This window comes from Ambystoma mexicanum, chromosome 6p (assembly GCF_040938575.1).
Source record: "Ambystoma mexicanum isolate Mex_15411 chromosome 6p, UKY_AmexF1_1, whole genome shotgun sequence".
Lineage (NCBI taxonomy): Eukaryota > Metazoa > Chordata > Amphibia > Caudata > Ambystomatidae > Ambystoma > Ambystoma mexicanum.
Window position 1 is genome coordinate 1,219,607,480 of NC_090935.1, and position 13,699 is coordinate 1,219,621,178.

Genomic DNA, 13,699 nt, shown 5'->3' on the forward strand with positions numbered 1-13,699 from the left:
ACAGGAGAAAGGTGGCACACATCCATACTTTTTAGCTATACTTCGATAGGGGTGAGGTGTGCATATTCACAAATTGAAGCTACAGTCCAATATGGAACAATGGGTGGACATCTACATGTTTTTTCTACACTCACTAAGTGGAGGAGGGATGCACACCCACAATTTATGTGTGGACTTCCACAGTGCGGAGGATGGCAAAACCACATCAAAATAGTTGCACCTCATAGGAGGAAAAAGTTACTTTTAGACATACCCTACTTAAGAAAGGGGTGCACAACCTCAATGAAATGCCATACGCCTGCAAGGAAGAAAGGTTGCATACTGACAATTTTAAGATGCACCCCAAGAGTGGAGAATAGGAGCACACTCCCAACAAGTGAATGGTCTACACATCTACTACTAACATTTTACCATATTGCTCAGTACATCTAACCAACCTCTCACGAGACATGCGCTTAAGTGGTGTTGCTCAATGTGCCCACTCTCAAGTCTTCACATGGAGGGGTGTATTGCAATATACCGTTGCCAACATAGAGAATCACGGACACAGCAGCATTTTTTAACATCAGTCTTGTCACTGATCTCGTTTCCACACTCTCGAAAGGCAGTCTATTTTTAGCTAATGGACGATACTGTTACAGTATGCGGTTTTTGAGGCCTGATACATAAATCAATATTATCATTATTATTATCATTATTATTATTATTATTATTATTATTATTATTATTATTATTATTATTATTATATCTATTAGGGTATTTAATGACCACAGACCTACCTTCAGGAAGCAATGGAGCACTTTACAGTCATAGGGGGAAGAAAATGGTGAGGAAATCAGAGAAGCAAGGGAGCGGGTAGCTAAGAACAGGGATGGGGAGGGCGGGCAATTTGGCAGCAAGGGATCTGCACAGGATCTACTAGCAAACTGGGGAGGGTGGATCTACAAGCAACAGTGTAGAGCAGATCAGCCAGTCTCAGGTAGCGTGGGGAGAGGAGAGAGTGTAGACCTAGGTGTCAACATCCCCAGATATCGCCTGTCATTGATTGGGGCATTTTCTCTGTTGTTATGGCACTTTGATTCCAATATTAGACTGTGTGGCCAGCAGAGTGTCAATTGCCATGCTTTCAACACTAAGGTTGCTATCCTGAATCCTGGGCCCAGCAAACACCTCCTTCTCATTGCTGTTGTGCTCTCCAGAGGGTTGGCTTGGAGAAATGCTGGCCAATTTTCTCTAGCAAGCACAGAAATTGGTTAGGAAGGTCATTGAGAGCTTGTGAATGGATGGAACGAGTGCTTGCACTACCCGACCTGTTGTCTAACAACTACACTGTTTCTCAAAGCAACTACACCACCTTGAAATTGATCCATGCCCAAGAGTATTATGTGATAAGGAACGGAAGCTGTATTCACTTCATTCTATCTTTCACAGGAAATGTATTACCCATTGAATGAGTAACAGTTCATCCCTGTTCACTGACATCTGGTAGTGTCTGCATTGGGTCATAATGCCCTTTGCTATTGGTATTCCCCGTAGACACACCTGACCTCCTCACCTGGCCATAGAGTGCCTACACCAGCCCCAGTAAGAACATATTTGGTTCAGTTTCCACTCTTAACATTCATTGATGGTTGCAAGCCAGGTTAAGAGCCACACATCACACACAATTTAGTGTGTACAACTTCAGGTGGCAGCACGATACTTGCACCAGTGTTGGCATTGTGTTTTGAATTGAAGTAAATTAATTATTCAGATTGTAACCTTTCAAAACGTATTCGTAAAACCAGGTTATTTTCTTAAATAAAATCTTCCTTTTGTAGAAGCAGGCAGACCTCTTGTGAATTCATCATATCTGCTTTATTCTGAGCGATGTCCGGCCATCCCAGCCTCGTTAAACATACCCGTGTGCTCACCGAAGCACAAGAGCGTGCATTCCTTGTACGACATCACACATGTGCACTTTGAAAGGAGAGCAACCCACATGAGACCGCTTCTTTTCTACATTTAGAACCCCAGGACATCTTTGGTCCTTCCACCTGGAACGTGCATAAGAGCGCAGCTTTTTCCTAGACACGGTGTAAACTATGCACACTCATTTTCCTCTTGTGCATCATTACTGTGCTGTTCAGAGACTCATGTTCAATGCCATGGACTTACGAGGGATCACTTCCCCCTTGCAGTGCAACTCACTACTAGACTTTTCACAGAACATATACACGGACTGATACTTCATTTCAGGTTAGGGAAAATATCTTTCTGTTCACTCTACTGCAATTTGTGTAAATAACGGAATCATGTGACTTATACTTTATTTCAGTCTCTGTAGATTATTATTAACCCGAAGGAGAACTTAATTAAATGTGAGACAGGTGTTGGCAACTTTCATTAAATCATGTAACTCAAATAAACCATAATTGTGAATTCTAAGGCAGCAAAACATGCTTGCTAACTCCAACATGCTGGTATGGACTATTAAATGTTAGCTGGCAGGAGTGGAGCAGATTACCTTTTGAAATCAATCTTATTGGCACTTTTCTGCCTAGTCCTTTCTACTGCACACATGAAACAGTGTCGCTATCACAGGATAACTGTATATCCAAACTCACAAGCGATGCGTTGCTGCACTGCATGTGGTCATTGGTGAATCTGCTGCTATTATAAGTGAAATACCTTAAGGTAGTGACCTAATAAACTGTGTTCAAAGATCTGTTTCTGGATTCCTTCCCTTGTAACTATGCCATGTGATATGTCGCCATGGTTACTAAAGGAGAGACGTTTGTTTCAATATCGTATGAAAACATGGGGGCTGATAGGCGGTTGGTGTATCACGTTTGCCTTTAAATTCAATGTTAGTGGAGAGTGGGTTATTAGACCTCTGCAGACCCCTGTAATCCTTAGAAGCCTCATTCTGTGCATATCCGAGCTATACCACTCCATTGTTGGTTACAGTTTTTAAAATAAACAAAAAGGCTAAATCAGTCTTAAGTCAGTCTTGGGGCATAGCAACACTATGTAAAGAACATTAACCATGCTTGCAAGAAGGTTGAGTTCCACTCCGTGGTCAGCAATCATATTTGTTGGACCTGGTGTCACAGTAGCAATCTGTTAATAGATGTTATTACCCAGGGGTGTGATGTCGCACTCCCCCATTGGCCAACTTTCCGGGCCATTAAAGCTGGCATTTCTTGGAAATATCATAAGGATCTTGGAAATGGGCCATGGAGGGGGAGCCGGGTGACTCCTCCCGGTGATCACGCTGTGGGCAGGACTCTAGTGTTGCATTCTCTCATTACAGGTGCACCGTGTTGAGACCTGTCTCCCTGGATATAGACCCTCCTCACTGGGTTGCACCTGACAGATGTGGCTTGGACGTGCCAAATTTCCCTGTCCAAAGCGCTCTTCTCCCACCTCCAACGGTTGCCGCTGGCCCGCCACATTCCATCTTCCCCTGGCTGCACCTGGCAGATGTGGCCTGGTCTTGAAAAACCGCCATTCCGTTTCATTGCTGGGCTTGCACTTAGCAAATGCGCAACCCAGTTTGGCACATCCTCCACCTCCCTCCCAACAAAGCACGTTGCCACATGCATAGTGTGCTGGGAACCAGAAAGTTCCCAGAAAACGAACGCCACAGGTAGGTTGCCACATTTTTGTGCCCCTCGACCTGACCACACATGAGTCTTAAGAGTTTTCTAGACTATTCTCAGGCCGTGCAAGGAGATATGGGCCTGTAAACCTTGTAAAATACCTTACTGTCCTTTTCCCTTTAACTCGGTCTTCAGAGCCCATAACTCCTGGTACCCCATAAGGCAAGGTCTGTAAAACATTTTATTCATCAACAATAAAGTTTGTGGATAAATACCGATCCATGAAACTTGCCATACAGAAAACGAACGTTGCGAAAACGAATATAAAACCTGTTAAAATGTCTAAAAGGCAATTTGTCTAAATTACTTAGGCTGTAGTATATTCCTTCTGATTCTTAAAGCTGCCCTTAGATATGATAATAGAGTCTATGCTACTAATGGAGTTTTGGACATTAATATAAAAAACAAAGCTGTCTGGCACATATGTCTTAAACGAGGGGTTAGTATAGTTTTCTGTACTGCTGTAAATGCATGCCAAGAGAATAAATGATGTAACAGGTCCTCTATGGGAGCATTACAGATCAAGTAGTGTATACTGGGTGGTGAAGTAGTGCCTATTTCCCACAACAGCCCTCAAAGCTAAAATGTTAAACATCTTCAAAAAGGTAGAGTATGGGTCAAGATAGGCCAGGGAAAGGACCTTTGCTGCAGTTGTGCCGGCGTTTGGCTGGTCGAATCATGCTTTCAGTGGTGTGTCTTGTTGAGAAAATTTGAGGCAAGAGCCTGCAGTACATTGTGTCGGCATTCGAGATGGGCCATGTTGATGGTTTGCATTGGGCCCAGTCGGCCTTTGAGTCAGGTTGAGACAATGTTTCTGCTGGTTCGAGTTGGCGCTTGAGAGAGGTGGAGTGAATGGCTTCCAGTGGGTCAAGCCAGTGTTCAAGTTGGATTGAGTCAATGGCTTCCAGTGAGTGGAGCAAGTGGTCATTTAGAGTCGGGAAGATCTTGCATGGGACAACTCAGTGTAGAAACAGCTCAAAATGCAGGTAAGTGGTTTGAAGTGCTTAGATTGCCAAATCAGCACAATAGGTCCTGTAGTGGCTTAAAATGAGTTGAGCGCAGTCAAGACGGCTCTAAAAAGCACCTCAATGAGGTAAAGAGGCTTTGTTCAGCTTCTGGACTTCTGAGTTCCTGGGAGACGTAGCCCAGTGTCTTTAAGGGCAAGGCAAGTCCTTCCTTCTGTCCTTCCCAACCAGGAAGGTGTGTAGACAGCAAGTGAAGCTCCATTGAACAGGATCCTGGGCACCAGCGGTCTCAGCTTCAGTAGGTCTTGTCCTGAAAGCAGTCACCCTAAATCATTTCTTCGGATGGTTAGAGAGAAGGCCTTTCTTGGAGCTCGCTATGCACCTCTATGAGAGAAAACTTTGGAGCAGACTGTACACCCAATAGATTTCCAGGTGAAAACCCTTGTTTTTTCAGAGTCCAAACATAAATCATTCAAGGGCAGGGATAGAGCCCCCCCTGCTTATATAGGGAATTAGTTCTCTTTTAGCCTTCTGCAAGCGGTCCATTCCATACTGCTGTAACAAGAGTCATCTGCTTTGGGATATCATACACAGGGTGCTTTTCCTTCAGGAAATGGGAGGAGGACATGAGGTTTGTGAACATTAGCAAAATGCAAGGTAGTGGGATCTCTGTGTGGACTTAAACGCGCTCCTGTGCTACTCTAACTCTGTCCCCTTCCCCTGTCTGCCTACATCAAAAGGACTCCAGTAATAAGCACCTTGATGTGAGCTGGCCATAGTAATGACAGGAATGTATTTGAAGCACCAGGTCTCAGCTGAACCCGTAGGGAGTGCTCCTGTTCCCTGGAGTATGTGACATGCCTTCTTAGGGGAACCAAAGAAAGGGTTTTCTGGATGGGACCCACATGGTTGCTTTGAAGAGCCCAGCCCAAACAAAGTGAATGCACACAAGGACCTGTCATGAATGAGTCACTGTCCACCAAGAAAACAATCATATTACATTAAATGTGTGTGGCTGCATAATGGTGTAATCCCAGTAGCCACCATATCCAAACCGAAAATGGCTTATATTTAATTTTTACCAACAGCCACCAGATTTGGGGGCCCACAATTATAATATATTGAAGCAGAAGTGCATTACAGTTAAAAAGCCACCCATGTCTATTGGATCTTTGGGTTCCAGCAGCTGTGTTCAGTAATGTACATGCAACCTATGAACCTGCCAGATTGCTATTACAAGGGAGATGCTGGGGAATGTCAGAGAAGAGGTACATGGCGTGCTATCCTTTTATGGCATGGAGCATAGGAACACAGCTTCATCAGGAGAGCTAGCTTTCCCAGGTCAGAACTACCTGCATCATTTTACAGTACAAATCAAAAAAGCTCAGGTTTCTAGACTCTCGCAGATAGCATTCCTGCACAGTTAATGACAGCAGAATGTGAAAGTGAATAGATTATTAAAATCATAGATTGAGAATTACAAATCATTACTTCTCTTAAAACATCCAAGTTGTAAACATTTTAATATGTTTCCACCAGGCTTTCTCAAAGACCCAGTGCGCCCTTGATTTCAAAGTGAATCTCAACTTAGCTGCTAGGAGCTTCATTTCTACCGAGCAGCTGACCACCATTTAGATTTTTAGTGAATGTCCCATTTGTTTAAGACAGTTTATTTTCCAAGGGAAAATATGTGAATTAAATGTACGCCGTCCTGTTTTATGTAATGGATCCACCTTACTATCATAGCCTGCCTCATCCGTGGAAACAACGTGGTCTATAGTCTACTTGCCTTAGTTCAGGATATTGTGTCTCTGCGAGTCGTACAGGCCAGTGTGGTATTAGAACTCTGATTGTGTTTCAATCTTAGGGCTCAGGATAAAGCAGCTATGCAGCTGAGCGAGCTGGAAGAGGAGATGGATCAGCGGATACAGGCTGCAGAACACAAAGTCAAGACAGAGGTACGTCTTCATGCATTTACGACATCAAGAAGGACTCTGAATTAAGGGACATTGTTAGGGTGTACCGTCGTTTCGTTTTTTTTACAAGTACAGAACTATGAAAAAGGTCATCGAAATTTTGGTGGGGTTGGAAAGGGCAGATAAAGGGTTGTGGGGGTCGGGAATAGTTAAAAATACGTGAGGGGAGGAGGGTTTGGGGGAAACACCCCCTAAAAATAAATGTGATGACCTTTTTCGTAATTGTGTACTCGTATAAAGGGCAGTTGTAAAAATGGCTGTCGATGAAAGAACATAGAACCATTCTAAGAAAGGGAACATAACGACTGTGGAGTTTTCTAAGGTAATTGTAATCTAATGTCTCATTTTTTACCCTGGAATGGTGGTAAGCAAACACACACGTTTCTGCTTATGGGGGTTACAAATAGACATTGAACATTGTTCCACATTATAGGTCAATGGAGCAGTATCACAGAAACCTTGCACCAGTGCAAGTGCACTCTTTCACTGTCCCTGTGGAACATATTCTTTCATTTCTGCACCAGGGAAATAGTTGTGCTAGTCCTAATCCATTGGTCTGGTGCAAACATGCATTCAAAGAATGTTTTTGCACTAGCTCACTATTTTCCCTAGTGCTAATTGCAATTGCACCACAGCTGTTTCAGTGGCACTGCTCTTGCTGTGACACACCAAACACCACTTTCTGAACTATAATGTGCTGCTTTAGGATTTCGGATTCGTGGGCACAGGTGTCATTTCGACATTTCAGAAGTCCCTTATTGAAGTCAGGGGAATATGTTTACAGGCTTGTAACTGTTAATTGTGAGAACAGCTGCATGTTTTAAACACATGTAATTGGTGTCGTGGTTGCACGTTACTATACGCTTTCTAATTAGAAGTTGGCATTCTAAGCAATCTTTTCCACTAGCAAATAACAGATATCTTGTGCATATGTTTATTGGTATGTTACTAAATGTAACATCAAAATATAATTCACGGTTCAGAATAATCTTATAATCAACTAGGTATGACTTAAAAAGTATGCTACCATTGTGTATTTTATCGCAATTAACTACTTGTGGCATCATCATACTGTACATGAGAGACACTGTTCCCAAGCTCCCAGCAGCTAAAGCGAACCTGTCCCGAGGCCCATCCCCACCAGAGGTTCATCCTTCGCTGAGGACCATTCTTGCTCTGAGGCCTCTCTATGCCCAAGCCTCATCTCTAGATGGAGCCCATCTCTGCTACCAATTCCCCCTCCCTACCCAGAGGCCCATCTTTGCTTCTAGGCCTATTCTTACCTCAAGGCTCATCACTGATACAGGGTCTGTCCCCACCTGAAGGCCCATCGCTGCCCCGAGGCCCATTCACATACTAATACCGATTGTCACTCTGAAACCCATGCCTGCTCTACGCCTATTCTTCCCCGAAGGCCCTGATCCTCACTAGGGTCAAATGTCATGGAACTATGCCATATGCTAACTCATCTACAACTTTCCAAAGAAATTCTTCCCTACTACATTTCTTTTTCAGATAATCACAACAGTCAATTTGCACCTTTTTGATGTTCACTGTTTTGCTACTACAAAGAATAGTGTCTATGGTCTATAGTCTCTCATAGAGTGCTAACAGCCGAGGCATCAAAGCACTGTTTCAAGCCTGGAGCAGAAATATGCAGAGAGTTGAGGACAGACGTTACAGAAATAGGAACATTTTCAATTCCTTCCTAAATGTTAGGATGCAGCGACTGCTTCGTAAACCTGAAGGCCAAGCGTTCCAAAGTTTGGCTGCAAGAACTATGAAAGATCTCCCCAGCACCCTAGAAGGCTTAAAATGATGGGAAGCATGTAATGAACGTAGATTCCGTGAAGGGTAATACCGCTGAAGTATTCTAGAAAGGTAGCCTGGGCCATTATTTTGCAGAGCTTTGAAGACTATTGTAATTGCTTTGAACCGAATCCTGTTGCCACAGTTAACCAATTAAGTTTCCTCAGGGCAGAGGAAATGTGTGAACTAGAGTGCAATCCAACGACAACACGTGCCGCTGCATTTTGAATCATTTGCAAATTTGGTAATAACAGATTTAGGTGCACCGAGGATGAGGGAATTTCCCTAGTCCTAATGTGAATTTATGAGTGCCCAGGAAATACTGGCAGAGTGCTCTACCTGATAGATATTGCCTAATTTGCTGTATGATGTCAAAACGTGTCGCACTGATACGTTTGTTTGCGTGATTGATCATGGAAAGATGTTGATCTAGGTGCACTCAGATTTTTCACCAATGGTAAAATTCAATATTAGCCTTGTCTAGGGACAATTGCCCAATGGGCAGTTTAGACTTTATAGACACATAGGTATTGAGACATTCAGTCTTGCCTGTGTTTAGACGGAGCCAGTTCTGGTCCATCCATCGTTCAATATGGTATATGGTGTAATTGATTTTAGCATTCACTTGGTGCACATTGCAAGGTGAAATGCTGAAGATTAATTGAGTGTCATCAGCATAACTTTGAAACGTGATGTCATTATCTTGGAGCCAATAAAATAGTGGTTTAAGATATATGTTAAAAGGAAGAGGGGATAGACATGCCCCCTGTGGGACTCCACAATGAAATTGGTATGTTTTGAATTTAGATTGATTAATTCTGACACAAGATGTAAAAAATTAGGAGAATAATCGTAAAGCCACTTCAGGCATGTCTGTGACACCTTTTCACCGAGATAACAGAATAGTGTGGTCCAAGGTATCAGAAGCACCTGATAGATCAAGTAACAGCATTAATGCAGATGAACCATGATCCATTATATGTTAAAGGAAATCCTTCACATAAAGTAGCACACTTTCTGTGCTACAGCCAGGTTTGAACCCAGACTGGAAATCATTTAATAATGAGTTTGACTTCAGCAGTTCTTGGAGTTGGATGGAAACAATTTAATCCATAATTTTAGGAAGGATTGGGCAGTTAGAGATAGGTCTATCATTTCCTACTTCAGATGGCTCTTGAGGTTTCTTTTTAAGAAGCGGGGTAATCCAAGAGTTGTTCAGGTCCTTGGGAATCACACCGTCCAATAAGGATCTATTAATAAGGTGCGGGCTAAAAGGGGTGAAAATGGGACAACACAGTTTAAGAAAATTGGATGGACATGGATCACCTGGGGACGTAGTCAGATTCATAGAGGAGATGACTGCTGACAACTGTCCTCGGGTGACAGGTTTAAAAAACAATATTGGAATGTCACCCTTTTCTGGGTTTACGGTATGGGAGAGATTGTCCGTACTAGGTATGGTAGTGACAAGATTAGTGGCAATAACTGTGCAGATGTTAGATGTTTTGTTGTGAAAAGTGGAGGCTAAAGCCTCGCACCATTCAGATGAGGTTTGTGCCGCTTTCATGCATGCCTTGTAGATACATAGTTGCTGAAATATTTTAAACAATTTCTTAGGTGTATTAGCGGCACCTTCGATTTGATCCTCATAAAATGTATGCTTGGCCTCAAAAATTGATGTTTTATATTTCTTGCGTTTAATCATCAGAGATAAGTTGTTTGCAGGAGAAAGATCCTTCCACGAGGCTCCTTGTAGGGCTCTAAAATTGGTTTTGATTAATTTAAGATGTGGATCGAACCAATTGTTTTCTTTTTATTGGTTCTAAACTTTCTTAATAGGGAAGCTTTCAAATTCATCATGGAATTAAAATGTGTGAAGTCATCTTTTACTAATTGACCTAATGACTGCTCGAGGTCGATTCAATTTATAAACACATATAATATAATTTTCAAAGGTCAATAAATGGGGGTTACACTCGTAGTGGTAGAACTTAGGTTTTTTACTTTAATACAACCCAATCTGGAGTGAGCCTAGAAACAATTTGATTAAACTTGACGCAGTCGAGTATTAATCCCAACTCCATGGCTTTTGTGTTGTAGTGGTCATTGAAGCCAAGGTTACAATCCTCTATTATTGACTGACCTTCTGTAGTGGTAGTTGATAAGATAAGTTCCAACACATGTGACATCTGATTGTGGTGAAAGGGGCCTGAATAGTATTAAACATTGCCATGTCAGGGGAGTTAACCATATGAATTTTGATGCAAAGTGTTTCACAGCCTAGGATTTTCAGGCACTTAATACGCCGAATTTTCAACGATGATATATAAATGAGAACAACACCTCTGCACCTGGCCTCTGGTCTATTTTCTTGCAGAACGTTAAACCTGCTGGGACCACGACTCGGTAATAGCTAGAAGATCCAGATTGTAGGAGATAATAGTTCCAGAGATTTTGTGAGCGTGTGCTGGGAGTGAACGAACATTCAATCATGCACATGTTGGATTCTGATTAATGTTATGTGACTTAGAGACACGTGCTGAAGTGGTGTACCTTTTGATGTCTAAGGGTGGTATGTAAGATTTCTTTTGGGTAAGATAGTGCCTGGCAGCATCCTATTTAGCTTCTGAGATTTTCATATGGCTCATAGAATTCACTGAGCAGGTATAGGCTCTTAGAAAGGTGGAATTTAGTGGGTGAGAGGTGGGGTTGGGGGAGTAGGCAAACCATGGGGAATAAGCACATGCAAATACATTTGGGTGACTTGTGGAGTGGGTGGGGACTGGCGGGTCTGGAGATAAAAGTGGAGTGCTGTCAGTTTTAGTAGGAGGTGGTGGGAGTGGGGATGTGGCATTTGGGATCGAATTATCATTGATTGCCACGTGTATATAAGACAAAGACCCTCATTACGAGCCTGGCAGTAGCCATCGCCGGTGATCAGGTAATTTTCGGAGCCGGCATTCTGTAAATCTCCATTCCTGTGCAGTCCCATAGGCAGGGCTTTAAGCGGGCCTAGATCAAGAAGATGGGGCCATCCCGGGCCCACCCCCGACTAGCCCCAGCCAGCCGACACCTCAGGCAGCCTGTGAGAGGCTGCACGGTTACACGTGCTGCATGCAAGTGTCAGCACTTTGGTTTAGAAAATAGAGAAGGCATCGCCTTTTCATTTTTCTAAACCGAAGTACTGCCTGATGCAAGCAGCAGGCGTAACTGTGCAGTGCGGGCTGCCTGATGTCTACGTACTCGAAACAGAAGGAGGGCTGGACTGCACAGCTCTCCTATTGTTTCGAATAACTAACTAGTCATCACCCAGGTTGATGATGGGTGATGACTAATTACTCGAAAACAAAAGGAGAGACTGGGCCCTCCAGCCCCCCTCCTGTTTCAAGTACAGACCTTTCATTCAGGGAGCCTGTGGTTAAAGTGGGCTACTTGAATGAAAGGACTGCATGCGAGCTGGGGCACACTGGTGTCACACTTTTTGGTGCGCCCAGCCCCTCCTTTTGTTTAAAAGGAGGTGCTGGGCCCATCAAAGGTAATAATGCCAGTGTGCCTCAGCTCCAACATTTACCAGGGGCCCCCCCTTAATCGAAGGGGGGATATCGTTAGCGAGCGTGTCCTTAGGCCACACCTCCTAACCAGGGCCCCCCCTCGATTTCCAATCCCACTTAAAGCACTGCCCATAGGATTCCACGGAATATCCGTCTGGTGTTTCCGCGTCCATCTGCGGCCTGTGGCGTTACAACCACCAGGTCAGACCAGGCGGGTGTAACACCACACAGCCACAGAACTCGTAGTTAGCCGGTCCGGAAAACAGTGCCGTACGGTTTTACTGGCATCGTTGAATCCGGACCGGCTAACTTGTAATGAGGCCCAAAGTGTTGTTTTTACTAGCCATCTGGACATCCTGCTTAGCAATAAAATATATTTGTTTAAAACCATATGCACCCTTTAACTGCCCATCTTAACACGAGCCCAGAGCTAAGGGAGTTGCAATACAGGGATATTGAGAAAATAACCCAGCTAGCACAAAGAAAAGTCACGATGAAGTTTAATGAACCTTTCCACTCCTTAACCAGAACCAAAGCAGCGCCACGACTATTTTAGACTGGGCCACGGGGGCTGTAAGCAATACGGCCTTGTATCAGCATTGCCGTGCGAGCTGGTCTAGCCCTCAACCCATCTCAAACACGTAGTAGCACTGATTACACCAAATGTGCACTATAAGCACTGAAAACCTTTGTGCCATCACATCATGGAAGGCGGATAGCACTGAGAATCTGCGAGCAGCATGTGACAATAAGTGTGTAGCCCATTTGAATTAACACTCTCTTAACTATACAAAGTAAGATCAAGCAAAATGTATCAGTTGCTTAGGACATACAGAGAACCCCATGTGACGATGCCCTCCCTGTATGGGCACACAATGTCCCTACTTTCTAACACACTGCCACCAGCTCCGTCTTATCAATAATAAGTGGTAGACTATCACTTATTCACGCGTTATGGAGGAGGTAGTGTGCCAAAGGAAAGGAAGGCAGAGAAAAACATATGGGAGCATCATCTATAACTGCAGTAACCCGGAGGTGCCACGCCTGCCCAATGGGCCACACATGGCTGCGGCATACAGCTGACCCAGCCAGGCATGGCCAACTTGGTATACAGACTGGGTCCTTGCACTGTTCGGCGCCACACCTATGTATCCTCCTTTCAGCACATCCATTTCAAGTGGTAAGGTACTTACAGTTTCAGAGCACCAGACCTGCACAGTGTCTGCATGCCTGAGGCTCTGGAGCATGATGTTCCCAACACTCCCTGGTTCTTGGTGCATGGAGCATGGGGCACATGGGATCCAAAAGAAACCAGAGGTAAAGCAGAGGCCAGAGTGACTGGGATGCGGTAGGTAATAAAATAATAGCAAAAGGGTGTGTGTTTGTGTGTGTGTGTGTCTGTGTTTGAAAGATGTGTTTTCTACACATGTGTGCATGCGTGTCTGTATGTAGGAGCATGTGTGTATGTATGTGTGCATGTGTGTATCTGCACAGGTTTCTGGGTCTGTGTGTCCAAGTGTCTGTATGTGTGTGTATGTTAACGCAAGCATGAGTGTGTGGGTGGCAAGGCTGGCCTATTGCTGTGGCACTTTCAACATAAACAGATGCCTTACAGAGCAATAAAGAGCTAAATTGTTGCAAGCAAAAGCATTAGCAAAACATGTTACAGTGACAATGTTGCTATATATTGTGTGAACATAAATCATTGGAAATATTCTTTTCATTGCAATGCAGGCATCTATTTTTGGCACAGA

The 13,699-nt window shown here is 43.7% G+C and overlaps 1 protein-coding gene across 1 annotated transcript in view; it reads left to right on the forward strand.

Annotated features, from left to right (window-relative positions):
• The window catches only part of RASEF (RAS and EF-hand domain containing), a 706,663-nt gene that overhangs the window by 295,211 nt on the left and 397,753 nt on the right, over positions 1–13,699 (forward strand). Inside the window, exon 3 of the mRNA XM_069625884.1 lies at positions 6,477–6,567. Within this exon, the coding sequence (XP_069481985.1) occupies positions 6,477–6,567 (91 nt within the window). The remainder of the gene's footprint in view (positions 1–6,476; positions 6,568–13,699) is intronic.